This window comes from Pseudorasbora parva, chromosome 10, assembly GCF_024679245.1.
Source record: "Pseudorasbora parva isolate DD20220531a chromosome 10, ASM2467924v1, whole genome shotgun sequence".
Lineage (NCBI taxonomy): Eukaryota > Metazoa > Chordata > Actinopteri > Cypriniformes > Gobionidae > Pseudorasbora > Pseudorasbora parva.
Window position 1 is genome coordinate 17,016,238 of NC_090181.1, and position 26,362 is coordinate 17,042,599.

At 38.4% G+C, this 26,362-nt stretch overlaps 2 protein-coding genes across 6 annotated transcripts in view; one reads left to right on the forward strand and one right to left on the reverse strand.

Moving 5' to 3' along the window:
• The first annotated feature begins 535 nt into the window (after nt 1-535).
• id2a (inhibitor of DNA binding 2a) lies at nt 536-4,507 on the forward strand. Its single transcript, XM_067455353.1, has 4 exons — nt 536-1,410; nt 2,873-3,295; nt 3,497-3,557; nt 3,922-4,507. The coding sequence occupies exons 1-3, from the start codon at nt 1,303-1,305 to the stop codon at nt 3,551-3,553; spliced, it is 588 nt and encodes a 195-aa protein (XP_067311454.1). The 5' UTR covers nt 536-1,302; the 3' UTR covers nt 3,554-3,557; nt 3,922-4,507.
• A 1,632-nt stretch (nt 4,508-6,139) lies between these two features.
• The window catches only part of kidins220a (kinase D-interacting substrate 220a), a 58,397-nt gene continuing 38,174 nt past the window's right edge, over nt 6,140-26,362 (reverse strand). For 4 of the 5 annotated variants that reach the window (XM_067455349.1, XM_067455348.1, XM_067455351.1 and 1 more), the window contains exons 23-31: nt 25,892-26,070; nt 24,112-24,344; nt 23,056-23,166; nt 20,922-20,978; nt 19,324-19,353; nt 16,745-16,882; nt 14,520-14,618; nt 10,074-10,304; nt 6,140-8,295 (exon numbers count right to left, since the gene is read on the reverse strand). In XM_067455349.1, the coding sequence (XP_067311450.1) occupies nt 7,231-8,295; nt 10,074-10,304; nt 14,520-14,618; nt 16,745-16,882; nt 19,324-19,353; nt 20,922-20,978; nt 23,056-23,166; nt 24,112-24,344; nt 25,892-26,070 (2,143 nt within the window). In that variant the 3' untranslated portion in view covers nt 6,140-7,230. The remainder of the gene's footprint in view (nt 8,296-10,073; nt 10,305-14,519; nt 14,619-16,744; nt 16,883-19,323; nt 19,354-20,921; nt 20,979-23,055; nt 23,167-24,111; nt 24,345-25,891; nt 26,071-26,362) is intronic. The other variant, XM_067455352.1, reaches the window with a different exon arrangement.

A 26,362-nucleotide genomic window follows, 5' to 3' on the forward strand; every position in this document is an offset into this window, starting at 1 on the left:
TCTAAAGAGGATTTTAAAGAAAGCGCCGCGTAATGTTTGCGTTGTTCAAAAATTTCAGAGTAGGCTAGGCTATTTTCAAAATGCGCGTGACTTCGAGATTCTTCGGGATGCGTCTGTTAACCTAATTATTGTAGGCTACTTTAATGTGTTGAATATTGTCATCAAATAAAGGCTATAGTAGACGAAAGTAAATATGTGGTAAGATGCGACTCTTTGGGATCTGGTGGTGTTTGATGAGCTGGGGACGGGAGGAATTGTGCAGCTGCAGTGAGCTGGAACAGCAGAGGAGGCGGTACAGACATCCTGACTCCATCCCGTGGAGAACTCGTCAACTTTCTGCCAACTTTAGATTGTTTTCTTGCCATTATCATTGTTAGCACTTTGACAAGAGACTGAACAAACATAACTCGAAAATACTGCGTATCGGGATATATAAGGCTAATCGCTACAACGAGAAGCCTGTGCTGTGAAGTGAGTTTTTCTATATAGGCTACTAATCAAATAATGAATGTTTTAGTCACTTTCAGGGCGCAATCGGTCAGTTCGTTTCCCGCAAGCCAAATAATTGCTCCATATTTTTTAATGGAGATATGTTGGCTAAATTCGTCAATATAGCCGATACTAATAGCCTACTAATAGGCTAGACTAGGCTACTGTTGCTATGGTTCCAAGGGCAAACGTTTCAGTCTTCACGCGCGATTGAAATGTAAGTTAGACTATTCTCTCATAAACTACTTTTAAAATCCCACAAGTTTTGTTTTCTTTCTAAACCACCCCATAATTCGCAATTCTGTAGTTCCGCTTGAGTTTTCAAACGAATGGCCCATTTAAATGAATGGGCCGCTTCTTTGTATTTAATTTTTTTATCCATAAACGTTCTAGCTCCTAGACATTGATAAAGTTGAGGTAATTTAAGGTTAGGCTCTTTCTATATTACGTTCGTTTCAAATTTGTCTCAAAAAGGGCGAGGAGTCCTCCAAGTTAAACGTAAGCAAAGAAATGCAAATCGATGCAGGTGTGCGGGCCTCGGAGCGCAGGAGACCTGAGGTGACGGGCTGAACTCCGATCTCTCATCGCCCGGGCCCCATTGATCAGCTGAGAACCGGCGCTAACTAACTGCCCCCGTCTCCATAGCAGCCGCCTGGACGGCGCCGCGAGGACTGGCTGGAGGGCCGCTGTGAATGGGTGACGTCACGGGGCTGGCGCCAGAGAGTCTGCGAGAGCGTGAGCTCGCGGCGCTGCTCTGTAGTGCTGCTTTGCTTGGTGCCAATTCATCACCTGTCAGGGATCAGTCAGGGTGTCATGCGAAATGTACACAGCTGTGAGAACAAAAAAGGACGAGGGAGAAAATGGAAAAAGCCAGTTGCGGCAGATGCGGACGAGACTCCAAAGATCTCGTCTGTCGTGTTTGTAAGTCCTGCGCGCGCTCAATGCATTTTTTATTGCAAAGATTTTCTTTAAAAAAGCAATTTAAAAATCCATCGACCTGGAGGTAGATCTTGCAAGAAGCCTACTTCCTTTTTTAAGGAGTGATAATGATAATGTATGAGCTGCATTCCGACACATCAACACGATTGCATTCCGACGCATCTCCGCAAACATCTGTTTAGTCGGATGTGCACAAGCAACCAGGAAATCTCTGTCTCCATTGTTACTTAGCATGTGTAAACAAAGAGCTTTTTTTCTATTTTTTTTTTTTTTTTTTTTTGCCACCCCTCTCGCTCTAGACTGCCAAAAGGTTTCTAAAAAATGGTAATATAATCCGTGTCGGGATAAAAATATTCTTCCCAAGAAGAATGCATTTTCACTTCAGTTCCAGCTGTGCAGTTTCACGTTGAAACTTACAGTAGGCTACTCATTCCCGGTAATTGATTCACGTGCGTCTATCAAAATGCTGCACGCGTTCGTGCAAGAGGATCATCACTACATCTCGACCCACATCTCAGGCCTAAAGACTGCTTCCATAAAAGTCTCTAGGTACCCCCTACCCCACAATCATGATGTGTAGGCTATAAACAAACATAAACATTACGGACACACCGCCAACTGCAGAAATAGCCTGCATGCTTATTAAAACTGCTCCACAGCAAACACCATATATTAAGAAACGCTGCTAGAGCTTTTTTTATTTTTACTTAATCGATTTCTTTTAATGGTTTCTGGTCTGGAAGAGGCTGGGTGAGGGACACTGAGTGAGTAGGCACCGTTTTAGAGAAAAGTAGTGTAAATGGGATCTTCGTCCAGTGACTATGGCTGCATGCCACAGACTTCGAGGTAGGCTAATGTTGATATTTTAGTGTTTACAAGGGGAAAGATTAAAATAAAACCAATAACATTAAATGTTGTGGGAAAATAACAATACATTTATTATCAGAGATGTTAAGTCGAAAGGTTAATAGAAGGCTTAACTGGGGTTTGTACATTTACAACTATGTCAAATTCTGTTTACATCTTAGCCTACCTAATACAATAGCCTATCATTTAAGATGTCGAGCATAAATTAGTCTAAGCTTGTTTTGATTCATTCTGACTGTTACACTAGAAACAAATGCGTGAAAACAACATTATACTTCCAAGTCCCTAATTCTCTTGATCGGAAACAGGTAGGCCTACACTGATTTGAGAAATTATCCGTGGAAGCTGAAGGCAGTCAGCGCCACCCTTCACGCGCTTTCACTGGTTAAGAACGCGGAAGAAATAGGCGGGTCTTGAAAGCTAAGCACAGCGACCAATAGCGTAACGCGAAGGCGATGATTGACGCGGTCATTTCCACCAATCAGCGCGATCCAAACCAGCGCGTGAACAGCCCACCTAGCAGGGTGTATATATACAGCGATGACAGCTCGCTAATCCACTGCGTTTGCTCCAACAGCCCAGTGCGAAGAGGAAACCTCGAACACAAAGGCGATTCTTCCAACGAAACCGTTCTTACAGAGCTGTCAACATGAAGGCAATAAGCCCAGTGAGGTCTTTTCGGAAAAGTAGCGCGACTGTGACGGAGCACAGTCTGGGAATCTCACGGAGCAAGACCCCCGTGGACGATCCCCTGAGCCTGCTGTACAACATGAACGACTGCTACTCTAAACTGAAGGAACTGGTGCCGAGTATCCCGCAGAACAAGAACGTGAGCAAAATGGAAATCCTGCAGCATGTCATCGATTATATCCTGGACCTGCAAATCGCACTTGACTCGAATTCGGCTATCACCAGCCTGCATCACCCGCGAGCAGGGCAGGGGACATCCAGAACACCCCTGACAACACTCAACACAGACATCAGCATCCTCTCATTACAGGTGAGTGTCCATAGAACGAATAATCTATCTATCTATCTATCTATCTATCTATCTATCTATCTATCTATCTATCTATCTATCTATCTATCTATCGATCGTGTCCATTTTTAAATGCGCTAATAATGCACGGCTAAACTTCATTGATTTGTTGCGTGTTTACGTGCAGTCAATAAATGGACTTTTTATTTTTTGTCCCTTTAGACACCCGAGTTTCAATCAGACTTGATCACAGAGGACAGCAGGACACTTTATCGTTAATCAGGTAAATGCTCTTGAACGCTGCTTTTGAGTCTCATTTAATATGCTGTAAATGACAGAAAATATTTTATGCTGTCAGAACTTTATATACAGATCAGTATTTAATTCTATTTTTTGTTAAGGACCATTGTGTCACATAGTCTGTCAAGTTGTATAAAGTGTGTAATAAAGCATTAGTTGAGGTTGAATGTTGAAATGCACCCATTGAGGGAAGGCAGTGCTCGTGTACATCTGGAGCCCAGGGTTTTGCTCAGTCTCTGAGTGTTTGGTTAAATGTTCAAACTGCGGCTTCCTCTCTGGCGCCAGGCTGTCCGGATCTCTGCCCTGTTTGCATTCTCTAAATGCGCCTCTTTCTCAATCTTTTGCAGGTGTTTGGTTAAGACACAAGAACACACAGGACCTGGGAACTGGCTTTTCCTCCAATTTCTGTTCTCAGTCTGGAGTTTTTTTCCCCCCTCCTTTCTTTCCTGTAATTGAATCAAGAGACTCTTTTGCTTCTAAAAGGACAATCCATGTGATGTGTTATAAGTTCGGACATTGATTATTTATCTTCTAAAAAGACTTATTTGGTCCTTTCTTCAAGAGGAAGAAGCACTATATTCCCTTAAAATAGGAGGGAAACCTGTAAATGCTCACAAGGAACCTTTTTCTCTGCATTGAGAAGAAGTCTTACCTTTTTTCGTGAAGACCGTGTGAATAGGAGACGACGTGGTTAGTTACTGTACAAAGTTTAAGTCTGTTTTTGTCAATTCTTTTGGCACATGAAGGACTGGACGTTGAAAAATGACATGATGAAACCTTGTGAACTCTCTCAGAGTTTTATCTTGTATAGTTGCAGAAATTGGACTGTCAGTATCTGCAAAGTGTTATGCTGTATGCTGAGACTTTTTATAAAAGTAATATTGTAAATCATACCCTTTTTTTTATACAAAATAAATCAAATGCTTTATTTGACACTGGTCTGTTATGCTTGCATCTAAAAATGTCAATATGCCAGTGTCGTGCTGTATCTTCACACTGCCTTTTATATCCAGGTACTCAAAAGCATGTCCCTGACCTTTCATGATACATGCACGTTTTCCCATTACTGACAGGAACCAGAATGAATCTTTTAGATTGCCATTTGGCTGTGTAAAAATGCATTGATTCCAGTTCGTAATGGGGAGTGCTATTTCCTTCTATATAACTGTTAACAAATAATACGGCCTGGCAGTTTTGTTTGCGATTAACCTCTTTCTGACTTCCTGTGTGGTGACACTCGTTTCTTGAAGGTGTCTGGAAGTAGAACATTAATTGTGACCGTTTCCACAGGTCGGCTCATTTGTCTGTGTTACGGATGAAATGGCACTTCATTTAAAACTTGAGCTTTTGATTTGTGGAATTCCGTTTGTAAAATAATTGTCTGTGGGTTCACAGTCTGTCCCCTAATGAGCACGAAGGAATAAATCAGAGATCTGAATTGAGTTTTATTTTATTTTTTACAGCCTCAGCTACTCTGGAAACCCCAAATATTCAGAATTGCACACCGAGCACTTTTGACTGGAATAGTGTAACTTTGAAAACGATCAGCTTCTCTCACATTTATTCATGTTCGCATTTGAGACACTATAAATGAGATTTGATTTAGCTTCGTTTTTAGTGCAGTTAATGCACTTATCCGAGTCACTGTGTGGGACGTAATACAGGGAAAACCATTTAACTACTAAAACAAGATACCGCTATGCCCTCCTTTTTATTACACGCATTTCTGCTAAGTTTACATTTAAATATTAAAGGTTGCATCTCAATTGCAATCTAAACCTCTGTTAGTGTTCTTGATATGAAGAGTGTGCCACCTGCTGGTAGCCAGACCTCACCTCAGCAAAACAATGGACATTCCTTTCAATGTCTTTATTTTTGGGGAATATGATTGTCAATTGGCAAAATACATGCTTAAATTTGTTTGGAAAGTGTTTTTTTTTGTTGTTGTTTTTTTGGTCAGCACACACTAACAACTAAACGCTTACATTAATGTGATTTGTATTTCAGAATGAGAAGGAATTAAATTCAATGATATACCGGTAATCAGACGCATGTAAAAGGTTTGAGGTTTATTAATGCGAGAAAACTGGACAAAACATTCGGAGGATACTTGGCGTTCACACACATCATGCCTCAGAGAAATCTCTGAATGTTCTTGTTTTTCTCTCGATGTAACCGTTCACAAATACATCCACTTATCTAAAACACTACAAAGCATTACACAAACTATAGGGGTGACCTGAATGTGAACCGGGCATTCAATCATAAATAACAGCTTTCACAACACCGATCACAGCAAAAACATCAGCACTCACTACTACCTACATGTGGTTAAATCCTCACTCTACGTGATGATTTGAATATTGTGGACCAACCTACACTAGATCTTAAATGTTAGCAATGGAGCATGAAATAACAGGATTTGCACTAAACAAATCAAAAACTACGAAGCGCTTCACAGCCTCCGTTTATTGCATTTTTAACACCACTCCAACAACAATCACATTTTTCACACTGCAATTAATCTTAATCTGTATTTTTGTTTTGTTTTGCAGTTGAAAAACATCATTAAAATACAGATAAAACCACATGAAATTGTGTAATATATTAAGACTTATTTTTAGAAAATATTCTTCCCAATTTTAAAGGTTCAATTTGGTAGAAGAAATTAATGCATTAGGTTTAACGAAATAACACTGAATGACAATTTAGATTTACTTTATAAATATACCATTGGTCATTGTTGTAATTGTTTATTCATAATAAATTAATGTTAATTAATGCAACTAGTCAATTTCTGCATATACATTTTTAACATTTTCATTAACCTAAATTAATAAATGCTATAATTATTATTTTCCTGGTTAGTTACAAAACAAGTTTTCTAATGTTTCTGAATTTAACCTGTTTTAAACATACATTTTAGGCTAGATTTATGCTTAGAATTTTTTACATAACTTATTTTATTGTAATAATTGTCTTTAATATATAATAATTTCTTGTTTAATGTACCAGTGAAACCTTATTGTAATGTATTAACTAACATGAACTAACCATAAGCAACAGATTTGTTACTGTATTTGTTAATCTTTGTTAATGTCAGTTAATAAAAATACAGCTTTGTTCATGTTAGTTCCCAGTACATTAACTAATAACTAATAAGATTTTAATAAAGTATTAGTAAATGTTGGAATCAACCATAACAAAGATAAATAAGTGCAGTTCATTATTAGTTCATGTTAACTAATGTACCTTATTGTAAAGTGCCACCAATGAACCTTTAAATGTTTTGTATGCAGAACAAAGCAAAACTACGGATTCAGAAAATGAGCTTGCAGTGATAGCTAATTTTAAATGTATGTGTTACCTACGACACAAATCTAATTAGAATCAACACCAAGTAAACGTGCAGTAACAGCATATGAACGCAGAGTTTTAGTCATTTAACCTTCTGCAGTTAAAGCAGGGGTGACCAATTCTGTTAATGGAGATCTTCCTTCCTGCAAAGTTCAGCTCAAATGCACCTGAACCAGCTAAACAAGATCTTCGGGAGCACTTCATAATTAGAGACAGTTGTGTTTGAACTGAACTCTGCAAGAAGGTAGATCTCCAGAAACAGAACTGGGCATTCCAGATGTAAAGAAACTTGTTTACGCTCAGAGGACGCTCTCCCGTTCCTCAGTGGCGTCGGTGGTGGGACCGGTGGACCTCTTGCGTTGGACTCCACGCAGGTTCTGGTTGGGCATTGTGGTGGTCTCCGTGCTGGATCCTGGTCTTATAATGAGTGAGGGGCAGTCGGTGGAGCCGGAGGTCTCCTGCTGGGTGCTGTTGTTGATGTTGTTGTTGAGCGCAGTGTTGTCGGTTGAGCAGTTGAGGTTGCTCACGGCTGAAGCGGGCCAGCTATCCTCAGGGGTACTGCTGTCAGACAGAGCGTCAGAGCAGATGGACATCCGGGCCACGGCCTCGTCTTGAAGGTTGCCCAGCCTGTGCGGTAGGACTCGCTTTTTAACCGGGCTCTCAAGAACCAGTTCGATCAGATGGGTCTCCTCTTCTTTCTTCTCACTGGACTTTTCCTCCTTCTCCTGGGCCGACTCGCTCTCCTCGTCTTGTAGCGAGCGGTCGGATGAGCTCCTACTGGACCTCACTCCAGAGTCAGATGATTTCTTGTCCAGCACATCTGAGGCGAAGTTCTTCCCTTTAGCCAAGAGGCCTAGATGTGGTTCGGCAGCCCAGGGTTCCTCTCTCAGAAGCGGGGTGGCGTCTGTCTCTTCGTCCCCAGAGTCTTCTTCATCGCTCGGCACGCTGTGGTAACAAGGCCCCTGGCCTTTGGTCTTGCGTCTGGGTGGGATTTTAGTGGCAGACCCATGCTCTGACTTCTCATCCTCCTCTGTAATGGGGTCTAGAAGACCACCGTCTGGGGCAGAGGAGAAGTCCGCAATGGTGTCTGGGGGTTTGGAGCCCTTTTTGGCATAGGGTTTGCGCCCATCTTGCTCACCTTCCTTAGCATTGCCTTCAGAGTTGGCTGAGAGGAACTGGCCAGCCAGGGCTTGAGCGGTACTCTCTCGCCCAGCAGCAGACACCTCCAGCTGGGACATGTGGGAGATGTACTCCTGGTAAGCATTGCGATACTCTGCCTGCTGCATATCGGTCAGCTTACAGATGTCGTTAGAAGATTCCTGAGAGTTCAGGCTAGATATGCTGGGCGTCCGGTGTGTGTTGGCCTAAAGGAGAAGATCAGTTTCATTAATTTAGATAATTTTATAGATTATAATATAGTAATATGTGAAAGAACATTTTAGATGAGATCACATTTTTGGTAGCAAACACGCAACCAGGCATTTCGAGCAATAGTTTGCCAAAAATAAAACTTTTAATTCTATATTTTTTTCTTTCTTTCATGGAACACAAAAGGAATTATTTGGCGTTAGGGCTAGGTATCGATTAGAGGTGTCAGAATCTACTAGTATTGATGATAACAGTGATATTAAAACAAGTGATATAAAAACAAGTGTTAATACTACACGCACAATAATATCATAAATAATCCTTTAAATTACAGTTTAAATGTCAATTTTGCAGGCTGTTTCAGACAGATTGATCGTTTGAACTATTCAATAAAAGAGTCAAATAAAAGTTTTTGTGGATCGGACTACACGGGTCGCATTGTATGTTTGTTTTGCATACAGCCCATGAGAACAACTCAATATAAAATACATTTTTTGCCCGATTTTAACCAAAAATCGATTTAACAAATTTTTTTACTTCCAGATGTTCAAACCTGGCACGTTCAATCAATAATTTCTTTAACTGTTCTTCATACAAGACTATCATATGGCTTCAGAAGACCTGGAATAAGAAACTCTTTTGAAGAAGTTATACAGGGTTCCAGAAACATGACAGAATTTTAAGGGAACTATCCCTGTGTAAACACTAGTTGCGTTCCAAATCCAAATGAGTCATTAGGGGCATTCCAATTTGCATATTATGCATTATTCAATGGCGTTCTGTAGTAAAAAAAAAAGAAAAGAAGACGACAAAGAAAACAGTGAACGGGTCGAGTAGGGCCGGTTACATTTGGTGTCGTGACCTGGATGGGAGTGAGGTCTAGGGGGTGAGTGTAACAGACGTAGGCCAGTAAGAGCTGTGCGTGTAAACCTCACTCCCCGAGCCTCAAGAGGCACGCTGTAGCCTTTAGTGCCCTTATTAGTGCAACTGCCTCTTACACCAGAGACCTTGGTTCAAATCCCACACGGAGCATGTCGAGTAGGATAGGTTACACAAACCTGTGTCATTTGGGACAACTACTGGAGAGTATGAATTCAAGCAGGCGTCTCAAATTTTACAACATAGAAGTATTTGCAACATGGTCCATTTAATGCCCCCCCTCACCACATCCACAATTTTATCTCTATCATCATTCAGTTACTCATACTACGCAGCACCTTGCTACGTTTTCAGTGAGAACACAGTACTTAGGCTACAAAATGGAGTAAAATAGTGCAGAAGTATGAGAAACGGGACGCACCCAAAGTCTGTGTACACAACCAACTTCATGATGCTAATAATCTAAACCATTATGAGCTCTTGCTTGTGTTGCAACACCTTGCCAAGTGTTAACAGATGAGTGCAGAAATAGCTATCTCTGTGTGATAGAGAGCTAGCGTGTGTGTGGTCAGCTCTTCACTTCCTCTGCCCATCTAGGTCAGAAAACACTCCGTTTGTCACCCAGTAAACCACATGCTATTTTCATGACTACTGAAAAGCAGAAGCTGCGCTCCACAGCGACAAAATGCAACAGTGAAGAAAATGGTAGGTTAAAAAGGCGCAACAACAACAACAACAAGAAAAAAGCCAGTTTCTTTGTTTCTACAGGCACATATTTTTGTGTTCGCCTCTATGTATATAATCATGGCGTGTGCACCTGTGTTTATCTATAGGCTGTAGTTCAGTGTTGACGTGTCCAGCTGAATGTGTTTGTGTGCACAGCAGTACCACGCACCAGCCAGTGGGCATTGTGTTGTCTGGCGGGCTCTTCCAGCCCCACACCGCTGAGCTCTTCAAAGCTTAGGCTGAGGCTGTACGCAAAGTTTTCTGGGTTGATGGTCACGTCTTGTGGCGTTTCAGAGGGTCTGTGGGGTTCGGGTTGAGTCAACACGCTGCTGCCCTGCTCGCTGCACGCTCCTGATTCATCCTGCAGCAGCTGGTTCTCCACATGACGCTGCTCTAGAACCTACGGCACACGACCACAGCACAAATACAGCAATGTTTAAATGTATTAAACAGCGACAAAAAAAAAAACATTGCAGACTATCTTTATGAAACTATGTTTTCCTCTTGATTCTTAAATGCTAAAAGTTTTAAAACGGATTCGTTTTTTTTATTATAATTGGACAACATCAAGCAACTTATGAAAGGTCATGTACTCTGGAAGTGTCACAAAACCCAACGAAAAGAAAAACACTTATACACTAGCATACACTAATTAGTACACACTACTAGTTTATATTAAATGTATACACTAGTATTGACATAGTACACATTAAAGAGGTGGTAAAACACAATTTTACTTTCCTAACTTTAGCTAGTGTGTAATGTTGCTGTTTGAGCATAAACAACAAGTTACAACGTTCAAAGTTTAAAGCAAAGGGAGATATTTGCTTTAAAAAATCTGTTTCTAAGGACTACAGCAAACCGATAGGAAACTACTGACTTTTCCACCAGGGTAGCTGACATCAGCAGCTCCAATATTTACATAAACCCCTGCTCCAAGAATATTAAATAAGTGGGACGAGGCCATTTTTTATTGCTGTGGAGAACAGTTCTCCTGGTATAGTTAGTAGGCTGGAGTGTTGTTGTCGCAATGCAGACGAAACGCTGTTATCTGTTCAGCCTTCCTAGGGACGGAGGAGTTAGGGATCAATGGTTAAAATTTATTTTTAACTCGGTCCTATCATAATTATTATCCAAATCTCGCTCTTTGTGCTGCAAATTTTACGGGGGAAAGGTAAATGCAGGATTCGCACAATGGCTTGTCCTGAAAGATGAAGCAGTTCCAACTTTAAAAATGGGCCAAAAACCTGTAAGTATGATTTTTTTTTCGTTGATGTGTTTTCCTGTAATAGTTTGTATTGTTAATTGTACGTTGTAGCAAGGAAGTAAACAAATGACACCGCTGTTTGGCTCTGCAAATCAGTTTATGAAATGCTCATTCATACTTAAGGTTATCCGACAAACACTTAACGTTACAAACTTTTAAAAAATCTCCACAGTGAACTTGCTTGGAATTAGTGTAAATTATTCGTTGATTAGAGCATTTATGTATTGTTTATCTACATGCTTGTTTATCTACAGGCATGCTAAACATGGTTCTGTGTTTGATTTGGCTACAATAGTAAAGCCAATGTTTAGTGTTCATTTTGGGTTAATAGTTCTTGCAACAGATATTTGGCTATAATCATTCTAAAATACAAAAGTAACTGTGTCGTTTAGTAGTGATCACAATAGATCCACTGTCTTTACAGACTACCGGTAAAGGTAAGGGGTTTCTGAAAAAAACATGCACTAGGTGGTTAGCGAATCACAACACACTGGGCCAGCTAACCAATCTGAGCCCTTTGCATATTTTTGAGGGACCAGCTTCATAGAACTTCATAGAAATCATCGGACCGTTTTACAGGGAGGGACAGAGTAGTGTAGAATAAAGGTAAAATATATGAAAAATAATGCAATGTTTTAAAAACAAAGCATGAACACGCTACAGTGCGCCCCACAAACACAATCAAGCCTTCAAATGTGTTTTACCACCCCTTTAATGTTCAAAAGGTTTGGGTCATTATGATTTTAAATGTTTCTGAAAGAAGTCTCAGTAACACTTTAATTTAAGGTTCAGTTATTAACTATTAACTAGTTGCTTCTTAGCATGCATATTACTAGGATACTGGCTGTTTATTAGTACTTATAAAGCACATATTAATGCCTTATTCTGCATGACCTTATTCCACATTCCTTAATCTTACCCAATACCTAAATGCTACAAAAACTACTTTACTAACTATTAATAAGCAGTAGATTTTGAGTTTTTTGAGGCAAAAGTCAGAGTTAATAGTGAATATAGCCCCGTTTCCACTACAGGAACTTTACCCAGGAACCAGGAACTTTGGGTGGTACTTCGTGTGTTTAGACCGCAGGAACCAGGGTCTAAATGAAGTTCCGGGTAAATATTTCCCCCTCCAAACGGCCCTGCTCGCGAGGTAGTACTTTTTCAAAGTTCAGGAACTTTCGAGGGCGGGACTTGGGCGCTGAACATGCTGATTGGTTGAGCTCACGCAGCATTTTAGTTCAACCGGCATTTTTAAAAGTCTTTTGCGAGGTTCGTTCTGCGTTCAGTAAATATCAGTCTTGCTCTCTGTCTGGTGGCGCACGGTCGTCTCAGCCATCTCACGTTCAATGTCCGTAATAGCTGATAATAATATACATTGTCATTTTAAATCTAGCTTTACAAGCTTTCTGAATATGCTGCATGCTGCTGAATCTGCATATTAGTGCTCTTTTCTGTCGTTGTTAATTACCTCTTTAGTAAACCTATACATAACCAGCAAAAGCGGCACAGCTTGAATCTCTTCCATACTCGTTATTAATTTGTTTTCACCATGTAAACGACCTGACCGATTACTTTTAAGTGTGTGTCCTTACATGACGTGACGGCGCGCACCGCGCTCATGTTGACAAGAGAGGAAAGTACAGTTTTCTGAGGGGTAAACTTTTCATTTCGTAAGTTATGAAGATAATGTTGGAGTAATGACACAGCGTATATTGCCCCGGGCAGTTTTTACTTTAACTGCGCCTGACAGAAGATTTTTTTTTCTGAGATGATTATTACACTTTACAACAAATAGCTATAAATAATACTGTATTAGTCCTGGTGGCCGTTAAGAGTTGCTATGGCTACAGTTAACACATTCAGCTGCTGGAGAAAACAGCGGCGACATTTTTGATGCGGCAGACAAACTGCATGTGACAAAATGATTGCGATTGAAAGTCATCACATGTAAACACCAGATCGGTTTAGATAATGTCTCATGTAAACAGTCCACTAAATCTTTCAATCGGTACACTTAAAAATGATTACTGTCCTTCACTGATTTGGAGGAACAGTCGCGTGCAGTCCTACATCACCGGACTAATTTGCCTAATCTTCTCGGAACTTTATCGCGGTCGAAACGCAGACAGCTGCAGGTCTGGGGGGGAGAAAAGTTCCTGTAAAAAAGTTCCTGGTACAAATTGTTCCGGGTAATTTTGGTGGAAACGGGGCTTATGTGTTCCCGAAGTCTCTTATGCTCAACAAGGCTGCATTTATTGTGCAATAAAATGTGAAATGTTGTTACAATTTTCTATTTTAACACATGTTATATTGTAATGTATTCCGCTGAATTTTCAGCATCATCATTACTCCATTCTTCAGTGTCACAAAAATACTCACAATTCTTCAGAAATAATTTGTATATGTTGAATTGGTGCTCAAGAAACTTCTTTGATGAATAGAAAGTTCCAAAGAACAGCATTTAGGACATTTGAAATCTTTTGCAACATTATAAATATCTTTCTGTCACATTTCTTTAAAAAAATCTTAGTGACATAATTATGATATAATTATACAATTACGAATGATTGGACTCTGCTAAATAAGTTCATGTTTCTTTTAACAATTGGTGAGATGGCATTTTACTCCAAGTTGAAAAAATCAAATAAACATTTCGAAATAGTAATAATTAAAAAATAAAAAAAATAAAAAAACATTCCACAGCAGACATTTCAATCCGGTTTCTCCGAGGAACTCTGAATTAGCCAAAACAGTGTGATAGGCAATTTATGCCATATCTTTTACCATGGTTAAGTGAGAAGATCACAGACGTGTTTGATAAAATAGAGACAATATATTAATATATAAATAATATGTAAAAAATATTAACTGTTCTCCCTAGGGAAAGAGTCACATTTGAATAGGGCTTAAGTTTTAAATGTGCGCTTCACTAAGGCCGTAGTACTATGGGAAACCTTTAAGGCATGCCAATATCACAACTAGCCCCAAGTCGTTCCATTTGGACTTGTTTCCAGCCTGAAGAATGCTACTTTCTTGTAAACGTCAAGCTATTCAGATCTTCAAGTGGACACCGAGCTCCCACTGACAATAACCCTCCTTCATCCAGAAAGCAGCCATCTTGGACCAGATGGCTGCCTGCTTGCTGGCAACACAACATTCGTTTGTATAAGCGCAAATGGAAATCTGATCAACACAGCTACATGTGTTCCTTATTTCAACCCCATCCAGCCTTCTTCCCGATAGAGATAAGCTAAACATTACAACCCACAAACAGAAAGATGACCACTATCTGATCTGAACACTTAGGATTAAGAACAGAAAATCACAAATCAGCTGATGTCTTACCATGGACCTGAAGAGATGCCAGTCCCCAAAGTTCATGTTCATTTCCTTCTTGAGCTCATCAAGGTTGCACTGAGACAGAACACGACCGTTCACATTGGCCTGCAGTGACAGAATTGGACATAAAAACATTATGGCATTATAGCTTACAAACTTTACATCAATTTGATCTTAGCCGTATGTCGGGGGTTGAAACAAAGTTCACAACAGAGATGTTTAAGTATGCAGTCTGATGGGACACAGCTGGCAGGTTGACTAATGGATGTCGAACTGAGACATCAGAAATGTCATTGCTTTCTTCAGATGTTGTCCAGTGGAAAGAAAGGCCTCATTGTCGGATCTCTGTATGCACCACATGGAGCTGATAAAACTACTATTTTCCAATAGATGAACATGTATTTACTGGGCAGGACTAATTTACCACACTGCATGTCTCTGTCCTGTTTTTCCAAATTTCTTTTAGTAATTGGTACATTTCCACAAACAGGGTAAAAAAATAAATAAATAGGGCATAAAACTGACTTTCAGATAATGTTGATCAACTTCAGAAGATAAAATGAATATTGTGAAAATTTAGCAACTAGTGGTGGACAGCAACTTTATCTATATCTACTTCATTACTGTACTTAAAAGGATAGCTCACCCAAAAATGCTGTCATCATTTACTCACCGTCATGTTGTTCCAAACCTGTATGACTTTCTTTCTTTGGCTGAACACAAAAGAAGATATCTTGAAGAATGTGGGTAACCAAACGGTTGACAGGAGCCATTGACTTCCATAGTATTTTATCATCCTTTAGAAGTCACTGGCTACTTTCAACTGCAGACAGGTTTGGAACAACTTGAAGGTGATTAAATTATGACAGAATTTCCATTTTTGGGTAAAATATTCCTTTAAAGAACATTTTTCACGTATCTGTACTTTATCATTTTTTTTTTTTAACTTTGGAAAATAGTAAAGTAAAAGTTTACCAAAGCACATTTGTGTATTTTTTAACTCCACTAAATTCCAGTAAAACAATATCGTCCTTGTTATTCCGAACTGAAGAAATCTCAACCCCCTCTGAGACATAAGAGTGATATGCAATTCATGAACGAGTTGATTCTTTCCAATTACAAAGAATGTGCTGAACTGGTTCACAAATACCACTGAATGATTGAAAATTGGACTGATCCAATTGCAGCTGTTCTTGAGTGAACTACTGATTGAGTCGTTCAAAACGACACAAAACGGATATCGTAGAGCATGAATGTGCATGCAACTAAGTTACTAATGTATTTTAGTATTGATTTTTGTCAATGAGACCATATTTAGGTAATGAGTAAGTTATTTGTGAAATAAATCTGCTATAAAACTAGTATGATTGTATAGCGCTAATGCATTTTGCCCCATGTGACATCTGTTCGTTACTATTTGTCACCACATATTTACACACAATTTGTTTATCTCCTTTTTTAATTCTTTATGGTATATTGTTTCACTTGTTTGCACACTAGAATTATCAGTAATTTAAATTGATATTTTAGAATATTAGTCTACACTTTAATGCTTTGATAGTGTATAATTAATGTGTAAAGAGTAATTGAGTACTTATACTTTAATATTCTATAAATGATTACTTTTACTTGAGTAGTATTTTAAAAGGAGAAAAGAATAATAGTTTAGTTCATCAAGGATGTGTTTAATTGATCAAACATGACAGAGACGTTTAAATTATTACAACAAAAATCTATTTCAAATAAATGCTTTTTTGACCTTTCTATCTTGAAAAAAATAATAATTACATCTTCCACAAAAATATTAAGCAACAACTGCTTGAGAACCAAAACAGCATATTAGAATGAATTCTGAAGGATCAATCAAACAGTTATTTTAAAACATTTTTAAAATAAAATGTTTCCTGTATTTTGAATTAAAAATGCATTTGATCAAATTAATCTTGGTGAGCATAAGATACATGTATTTAAAGCATAAAGCATTCAAAATAAATCATACCAACCAGTAGCAATTAATCTACTTAAATATTAATATTTTTAAGCAATCTTTGATAAACAGAAAAAGCAAAAGAATTGCATTTATTTGGCCCAAAACCTTTGAACAGTAGTGTATATGTCCCATAAAGATTTGTGCCTCCAATGTTTTAAAGAAGCAATGGAACAACAAAGTGAACTGTGTTTGTGAAAGTGCTCAGTAAAAATCACTTGCCAAACCTTTAAATGGAACATACCTTTTTGATTGTGCCGGCGTACTGTTCCAGCATGCTTGAGTCCAGGCCCTGGATCTGTCTGAGCTTCTCACATACTCCATCAATGCTGAGAGAACTGAGAAGGACCTGAGCTCCACTAGAAACCACAGAACCAGAGCCCTACACACATACAATAATATACTCAATAATAATTCATAATACATTCTGGGATGGGAAGGCATGAGGCATGGTCAAAGCCATGCAATGCAAAAGCAGTACAACTCAAGAACAGCCAAAGCAGTCATTCGATGTCATCTCAGAATGAGGAACATTTGTCCAGTTATGGATGAAGGAACAATATAAATGATGGAAATGCCTATCTGTCGAAGTCATGAATGGGAGTTATCATTACAAGACTATGCAGAAAGTAAAATACATGTTTAATATAAAATGCAAAGGTTAAGTCTTCAAGTGTAGACCATGTGAGTCCCAAGGTCTGTTTATTAATATATACCCCAATACCTATATTATATTATATTATATTATATTATATTATATTATATTATATTATATTATATTATATTATATTATATTATATTATATTATATTATATTATATTATATTATATTATATTATGTCAAACGATTAATTGTGATTAATTGCATCCACAATAAAAGTTATAAATATTTATATATAAATTATATAAATACATATACAGTATATACATACAAATATTTATTAAATATATACATGTATTGTGTATTCATATATACATATTATATACTATATTATATTGCGCCTTTCAAACATTTGACACCTTAGTTTACTCCATAAATGACTCAGAATTAACATTTTACAAGCATTTTCTTCATATAAGGACGACTGGGCCATGTATCTTTATCTGCTTCGGAAACATTTACTGTGATGAGTAGCCAAAAAAAATTAAATGTTCATGACCATGATTCTTTGTTCACAAATGAGTGCTGTGGATTCTCAACATAGCTTGACATAATTTGATTTCACCTAAAATATTTGTGCTTATGTCCAATTCATCAGCAGCAGTCATGTAAACTAAGTCAGTCATGTAGCAGTCATGTAAAGCAGCAGTCATGTAAAGAAAAATACAAGAAATAAAAGTAAATTAGTGCCTTGAAAACTAGCCACTATGAGATTAAAAAAACAGACATACGAATCCATATTAAACCCTGCGCCACATCGATGTCTTAAGACACGAAACGATCGGTTTGTGCGAGAAACTGAGCAGTATTTATATCATGTTTTACCTCAAATTCAACACTGTGTATAAAAGCTGCGACCACACCGCTTGCCTGCAAGTGAGGTCAAATGTACAAGATACGGCATTTCTCAATGGGTGCAAGGTGCATCAAGCAAGGGAAGTGATCTCTTGCATGTATCTCTACGCCATATCATGTAATTTGACCTCACTTGCAGGCAGTGATAGGGTGGGGAAGGCCGATGTATTTAGAGTTGTATTTGAGGTAAAAAATTATATAAATACTGTTCGGCTTCTCACAAAAAAAACGATTGTTTCGTGTCTTAAGACATGTATCATGACGAGCCGCAGGGTGAAACATAGATTCGTATGTCTGTTTTTTACTCTCATAGTGGCTCTCATAGAAATACACCCCACTGACATGCATTATATGAGCAACGGTTTGGGTTAAAAATCTAATTTCTGTTCTACTGAAGAAACAAACACACCTAAGCCCCTTTCACACTGCGATTCCGGCAAATACACGGATAATGCGACCCGGCATTTGTTCCCGGGCCACTAGATTTGGTCCATTCTCACTGCCAGCGAAATACCGTAATATGTGCGCTTTCACACACAACGCTTAACGGTCCCGGATCGAGTTGACACGTGACATCCTGATGTGACGTATAATGGCGAGCGATCTCAGCTTCAGCGCGGATAGTAAGGAGCTCCGTGGTCTCGACTTGTGTCCAGTTTGCGCACATTTCTGCTTGTTTAGTTTTAGTTTCTTTTGTATACGAACACTCTCTGCGTTTAAAACACAGACTAGCTCTTCTTGCACTGCAGGGTTGTATTATTGAAAAAACAAGCTCTAGAAGTCGCACGATAACTACGTACACGTTGCGGCATTAGTTTTGGCTTTTGTTCACACAGCGCTCGTCCCGGGTTGAATCCCGCAATATTACTAGGTCCCCGACCCGGGTTCAATTCGGTAATCAATTCCGGGACGTGGTTGCTTTCACACAGAAGGCGACCCGGCAATGTTCCGGGAATATTGCGGGTCCGACGTGCAGTGTGAAAGGGGCTCTACATATTGGATGCCCTGGGGGTAAGCAAATAAACATCAAACTTTCTTTTTTGGGTGAATTACCACTTTAACAACTTCTACTGATGCCCGTTGCTGTATTTTATAGTGCTTTTTTAGTCCTTTCTGGATTCGGACAGCATGCAACGTTTTCTTGTTTGCATACTTTGGGCCACATTGTGTATTTGAACAGAAATTTTACAGTGACAGAACTGGCTGTTCATTTTGTTCTGGTTGTAAGAGAAGCAAGCCAAAAGGAACAGGAGTCCTCTTAATAACACAGTAAAACACGGAAAAACTGAAGGGTTTCAATGTCTGTACCTGCTTCATTCTGAAGGGCTGAGATTTTATCTGGGGGTGACAAAAGGAGAGGAAAGGAGGGATTAGGTCACATGCGTCAATCGCCAATGAATCAAACGCACACAAGAACATTATTTATGACAGGTGCTGGTTTCACAGCATCCAACCTGCACGGATTTCCCAGTAACAATCAAATCTAACAGAAAACTTCAGATGGAGTGACTCATAAGAACAATATTTTGGAGAAAGGATGAACTGGCAAAGAGCATGAACAGAAAAAAAAACACACAGGACGATAAAAGGAGAAACAGAGAGGACTTTGCATGACTCCACGGCGAGAAGAAGTCGTTTCATTCCAAAACGGCCCCACCCTGATGGGCGAGTGTTCGAGCCGGGCGATAAGAGTGTAATTAGCGCGAGGAGGCCGGGGAGGAGGAAACAGACGTGCGCGCTGAAGGAAGCGGCTCTCTCTGCTGATAAGAGCGGCCTCATTCAGCGTGCCGTCCAAGCACTGCTGATGCTAATCCAGCCAGCCTCTGATAGCAGCAGCCTTTCACATCACGCAGAACAAAGCAGCGATGAGGGGACAGACCAGAGAGCGGATCAAATGATGGAGGCATGAAAGAGCAAAACAACAGAGCTGAAGGAAGGAAAGCAGGATATGAAGAGAGAAAGCAGCGGCAGGGCGTGACTCAAGCAAAACCAGTGGGGAAGAAGGACAGAGGTGCAGGAATGGAGAATGTGCTGTAGGAGCTGAGAGATGTGTGGATAGGTGGTTTGGGGGATGATAAGTTGTGACGAATGATATGTCACTGAGCATCGGTGATGGTTGTTATAAAGTGATTAATTATGTAATCAGTCTAATCTGAGATAATTATGACTGTCCGCCATTTTGAGATTATTGGCATTAGCAGGTAAATGATTTGGCAACAGATATATTATTCCAACAGCCTGCAGTCAATGGATACTGCACTTTAATTGTATACATATTGTGTAAATAAGTGTTCATTTAAAATAGATTTATTTTTTAAATTATTGCATTTCAAATAACTGCTTTCTATTTTAACAGATTTTAGAATTTATTAATTTGAATAAATTAATAAATTAATTTTAAAAAATCAGCAGCCATTACTCTGATTTCTGAAGGGGCATGTGATACTGATTTTATGATGTTGTTGCTTGTTTTATACTCAGAATTAAGAGTGTTAAATAAATATATATATAGAATATATATAGGATATAGGATAATATATATAGGAAATATAGGAACAGAAAAGCTCTCTGACTAATATCAAATATCTTAAACTGCGTTCCGAAGAACAGGGTCTTACGGGTGTGGAACGACTGAGTCATCATTAATGATATAAATTACATTTTTGTGTGAACTAACCCTTTAAATAATAAAGATGGAGAGTGAAACGGATGCTTAGTTCCAGCAATAGGTTGCTCAATATTGGTCACTGCACATCAAGCTTTAGGATTCGAGCAACGCAGGCTGACACTGGACAGCTATGTAAGGGTAACATGCCACCAGCAAAAGAGTATATGTGTGTGTGTTTTTAGACATTAAAATATTCTACTGCATATTACACACACACACACACACTACTAAAAGTTACCATAGAGGGGGATGTAGGAGAGGGAAGACCCTCACTGGAGTCCTCTCTGATTATATCCTGATGAAGGGAGACAGAGAGGGTGAAAGAGGAAGAACCAGAGGATAAAAGATAGTTGCAGAAGCATGGACATTTAGGCCTAATCCCATTTCTACCCATTAGCCCTTTCCCCTACCCCTTTGTTTTGTGTTCACATGAAGGGGAAGGGGTATTTTGATTCTCTTTTGGCAGAAGTGGTAGGGGTAAGGGCCACATAAAATTTAAACAAAGATTTTTCGAGAACATACTACGAACAAAGGGGTGTTCGTAGTATGTTACACATCACATATCATCTGTAAACTCCTGCGTCTCCATGGGAACAACTGACTCGTTTGTATTACATTGCAGATAGTCACAGAATGGAACGGTTAACAAACAAGGAGAACAGTTTGGCCCGTTGGAAAAGTGGCTCCACCAGTCTTGTATGTTCTGTATCATTCTGTTTCGTCTTAGGAAACTCAATAGCTCATTCGTTTTTTAACTTAAAACGAGCTATTTCTTAAGTCCAAATACAGCGCAAAACAATTTTGGGAGCGTTCTTGCGCCTGATCTCTGTTAGATATAGCCTATGCACTTCACTGCTGTTCATACTGGTCAAATGTTACAGAACACTAATAAAAGAAACGGGGTATGATGACATGTAATGGTATAGTAGTGGTGTCCCATTTCTTAGGGGAATATTTTCACCCCTACGCCTTGCCACTCTGTTTCAAGGGGCAAGGGGAATAAAATAGAATTGGGATTGGACTTAAAGGCCCGCTGAAGTGCCTTGAAACGCGCCGCATTATTCAACGTGTTGACTTAATTTCCCCTGAAATGGCTCCAGCTGTTAGCAACTCCTCCCCTTTTTTGAAACAGCCAATAGCGTTTCGCTAATATACAGTTTGACTAGAGCGGACCTTTCTGTTTGGTAAAGCCAGTTTCCTCTAACACTGTTTATCATCATAATCTCCTCCATATCGCTTTGAAATGCAGCATTCTGTGCAAAATTCAAATGGGTCCGATATGTTTGTTGTTTGCACGGACTCGCGCATATGATCCGTGCTGCGCTCTCGTGTCTGTAGTCTAAATTAATAAAAAAATTAGACCAGAGCCGTTGGTGTGTGTGCTGCTGCGGTGCGTGAAACTAATGTGAAAACAGACTTCATTCGCCTCAAATGGAAGCATATTTTCAATAAATCGTTTCCTATCACATATATAGTGTGCTATGTGCCTTTCACCATGTAGAAATTAGTAAATGTGACCGATTTCAGCTGCAGCTTCAGCAGTGAAGGGGGCGGGCTTTAGATTCTAGAGAGCATTTTGATTGGACAGAAGATTTGATGAGAAGGTGAAGTCCTAAATACAAATTTTGTCATTGTTTTGGAACATACCAGCTTATACATAACTTTAAGGCTAACACAGTCATACTAAAAGCTAAAAAAAAATTAAAAACGCAGAGACTGACCTGAACTATGGAGTTTTTCCCAAATGTTTCTATAAATGATATTTTGAATTTTTAAAACATTATCAAGTCTATCATTAAAAAAAAAGCGTTATCATGCTCTACAATATACATAAATTCTGATACAGACTCTAAATAGCCAGACATTTCAGAGGTTATAATGTATGTATAATGTATACACATTAACACATTGTCTAGAATGTATAGTGGCAGAGAGATTATTACTCATTTGCCATGCAAAAATGTTAGCAAATCATAAAGCATTTAATTTATATACAAAAGTCTTAAAGGTATGCTAGCTGTTTAATTCTAAGACTTCGAGAGGAGAAAAGGAAAAGTTTTTTTCAAAATCAAATTACATATATTGGAGGATCAGGGGAAAATGCTAGAATGCTACAAAATTGTACAATATGGTTTCTATATATAAAACAGCAGTGATTAACAGAGAGTTATTAAAACCTAAAACTGCTCTGTGAGTTTAATGTGTAAATTATAGCATAAAAGCCATAGGCTGTTTGTCACGAGGAGCTCGAAAAAAATGTTGAGAAAAAAAACATTTAGTACCATGAGACAAAGACATTATTGTGGCCATATAGACTAGGCACTAAAACCTGTGTCTGCCAGCCGTGTACATACTTTTAATTATGCACTTACTAGTCCCAGACTTGGGTCCTTATGGAGTTTAGTAGCAGGGCGTGAAGGGGTGTGATGGGGGTTGCCAGGGTAATGTCGGGGCAGGTGATAAACATGATGAGGGAAGTACGGCTACAGAGGTGGAGAGAACAGACGAATACTCAGGAATAAGGGTCAGCGCAACATCAGTCTCATTTAATGAGAGGTCAAACACACATGAGAGCCAATAAACACATGATTTATGATGATTTGTTATGCCTGGGATACACACAAACTAACACACAAATAATTATTACTATTATTATTATTATCAATATTAATACTATTATGAATAATCTTACTACTACTATTAATATTTTATGAAATATTTTATAGTAGTATATTATTAGTAGTAGTAGTAGTAAAACCCGTACAAAATTAAATTGATTTTTTTTTTAAATAAAAAAGTTACAATGTACACAATGCTGGTTAATTTATATTACAAAATCAATAATATGTTATTATTATTATTATTATTATTATTATTATTATTATTATTATAATATTAAGAGTATTAATAAACAATAAGCTAAATATTGTATGAAATATTACTTTAGGGCTATTAATAGTGTAATAGTAATATTATTATTATGAACTATTACTACTACTATTAATAGTTTATGAAACATTATTTAAATTACTATTATTAGTAGTAAAGCCCATAAAAAATTATATATATAAAAATATATGTTTTTTTTTTTACAATGCTGGTTAATTTTATATTACAGCATATTGTTGTTGTTGTTGTTTTTGATAATAATCATGCAACTACTACTAACTTACTACTAATAATTAAAATGATAATCAACAGCAACAACAGCAGCAGCAACATCATCAACAGCAACATGTTTATGTTGTAATATTTGATTAACCAGCATATATATATTTGGGGTTTATGTTTAAAAAAAAGAAAAAAAGCGTCAGAAGGTCTGTTTTGTTCTTGTTCGCATTTTGCTACATAATTATCACAGGTATGTTTTAGTAACTCCATAAACAAAGCCTGAACTCAATAACCAATCTCTCTGATTGAGGTCTCACCCGGTTGTAGAAGGGGTGTTGGGGTCCCGTAAGCCCACTAAAGTAGCTACTGTGGGGTTGAGCGGCTGGCAGCACTCCAGCAGGGGGAAAAGACCCAGGGAAAGAGCCTGTAGGAGAGCAGGCCATAGACTGCTGCCCAAATGCAGAGTGCGGCCGTACTGAAGCATCTTGCAGGGGCAGTGGGGGATAGCTGACTCCTCCAAGGTGCATCTGCTCTCGTGCATCTCGTACATCTGAAAGAGAGAGAGAGAGAGAGAGAGAGAGAGAGAGAGAGAGAGAGAGAGAGAGAGAGAGAGAGAGAGAGAGAGAGAGAGAGAGAGAGAGAGAGAGAGAGAGAGAGAGAGAGAGAGAGAGAGAGAGAGAGAGAGAGAGAGAGAGAGAGAGAGAGAGAGAGAGATCTTAATCTTGGCCAGCACTTTAAAGGCATTCAAATCCTCCCACTCACAGTCGACTTCAGCCAAATGAAGCATTTATAGTAAGTTACATGTGAGAAAAGAAAGGCCTCTGTGGTTTAATTCTCTTAGAAAAACACAGATTTTTCCCAACAGAAGCAGCAAATCGCAAAAACGCACCTTGAAGTAATAAACGTGGGAAATGGCTCCCAATGAAATTCACATTTGCGTTAACGTCAAAGTCTCAAGGGCTGAAACATACTTCAGATTTTGTCGGGTTGGAAATAATATTTCTGAGTCACCCAGGCCGACCAAATAAGACTGGCTGGCTGACTCAGAAAACAAGCGGTTCATCGAGATTCTGTGATGTTTCATTTCCTGAGGTGAACACAATGGAGACCTTACTCATCTCTCTGGGTTAACAAAGGAACCTTTATTGCACAGTCCATTGTCACATTGCACCATGCAACGTCTGCTGTCTCAAAGCACAGACCAGCTGACCGTTATCATGTGATGAGATATCACCTCTCATATTTGCAATGATTTAGAGAAATCCACATCAATAAATTGAGCACTGTGTGCATTTACACATCTATAGCCAGAGGAAAAAAAAAAAGTATTTTGTGTACTATAGACAATGATTATACTGTATAAATTGTATATTCTACCCCCAAACCCTAAAACTCTCTGCATTTTTAAAAAACATAATTTAGTGTGATTTTTAATCCGTTTAGTAAACACAAGGTCAAAAATTATTGGTATTATATTATAGTATATATTTAATACAATATTATATATATAATTTTATATTCAATTTAATAAATACTATTTTTGTGTAATAAAAGATCTATGTATAATGCATAATAAAAAAAGGTATTCATAATGTACGTTATAATGCATTACATCTTTTTGTAAATAGTTGTAACCAAAGTTAAACTGTATTAATATTTTCAGATTCCTTGTTACATCTGAAATTGGTTGTTTGTCATACGTTTTAATCCATTATACTTTCTAAAGGAGTGTATTTAATGAACAAGTACTATAATATATTATAAATGTGGATCCAATTATTGAGACTATCAAATGCATTATAAGGTGCATTAAAAGGCATAATGAATGCATTAAACAACATTATGATATAATGCATTACGTATAAAGGCTTTAAGTAGTATTACCAAGTTTTCTTTCACACTGTTTATACCAGATGTGATAAAACATCAAGCAATATAAGCTATATCTTTCATCTAAATTGGACATTTAGTCAATTAATGTTGGGCGCCAAATGCCAAAGTATGAGGTTGGGCTATGGCTAGTTTCTACTTGGCTTTATATAAAAACAAGTCCATGGTATATCCTTCATATTTATAGCTAGACAAAAGTGTTTGTACCTGCGATGATCTCCCTTAGTTTGGGATCCAGGTTGACAGTACAGGGCAGGAACATCTCGACATCACGTGCGGTGAGAACAGGGGTGTGTGATGAGAGAAACACCTCAAAACTGCGAATATCACCATCTATCTCCAACAGAGGCTCCACATCTTTAGTGGTGGGGATGTTTTTAGAAATCCTGCAATGAGATGGTTACAATTAACATACAGAATAAACAGCAAAGGTATGCCAGTTTCAGAAATGTAACAGGTTTTTGGGGCCAAAATGTCCCAGATATTTAAAATGTTGATGCAAATGAAATGTACAGAAAAGTACAAGGGGTGATGAATTGAGAAATCATCTTTCATCTTTCCCTTTGATATATATAAAAGGTAATGGTAATGGGAGAATATCCTGTGAGTTTCAGAACTGAAAACTTTCTTGTAAGTCAAATAAAAGCTTTTATTGACACCAGGGCCGGAAAACAATCC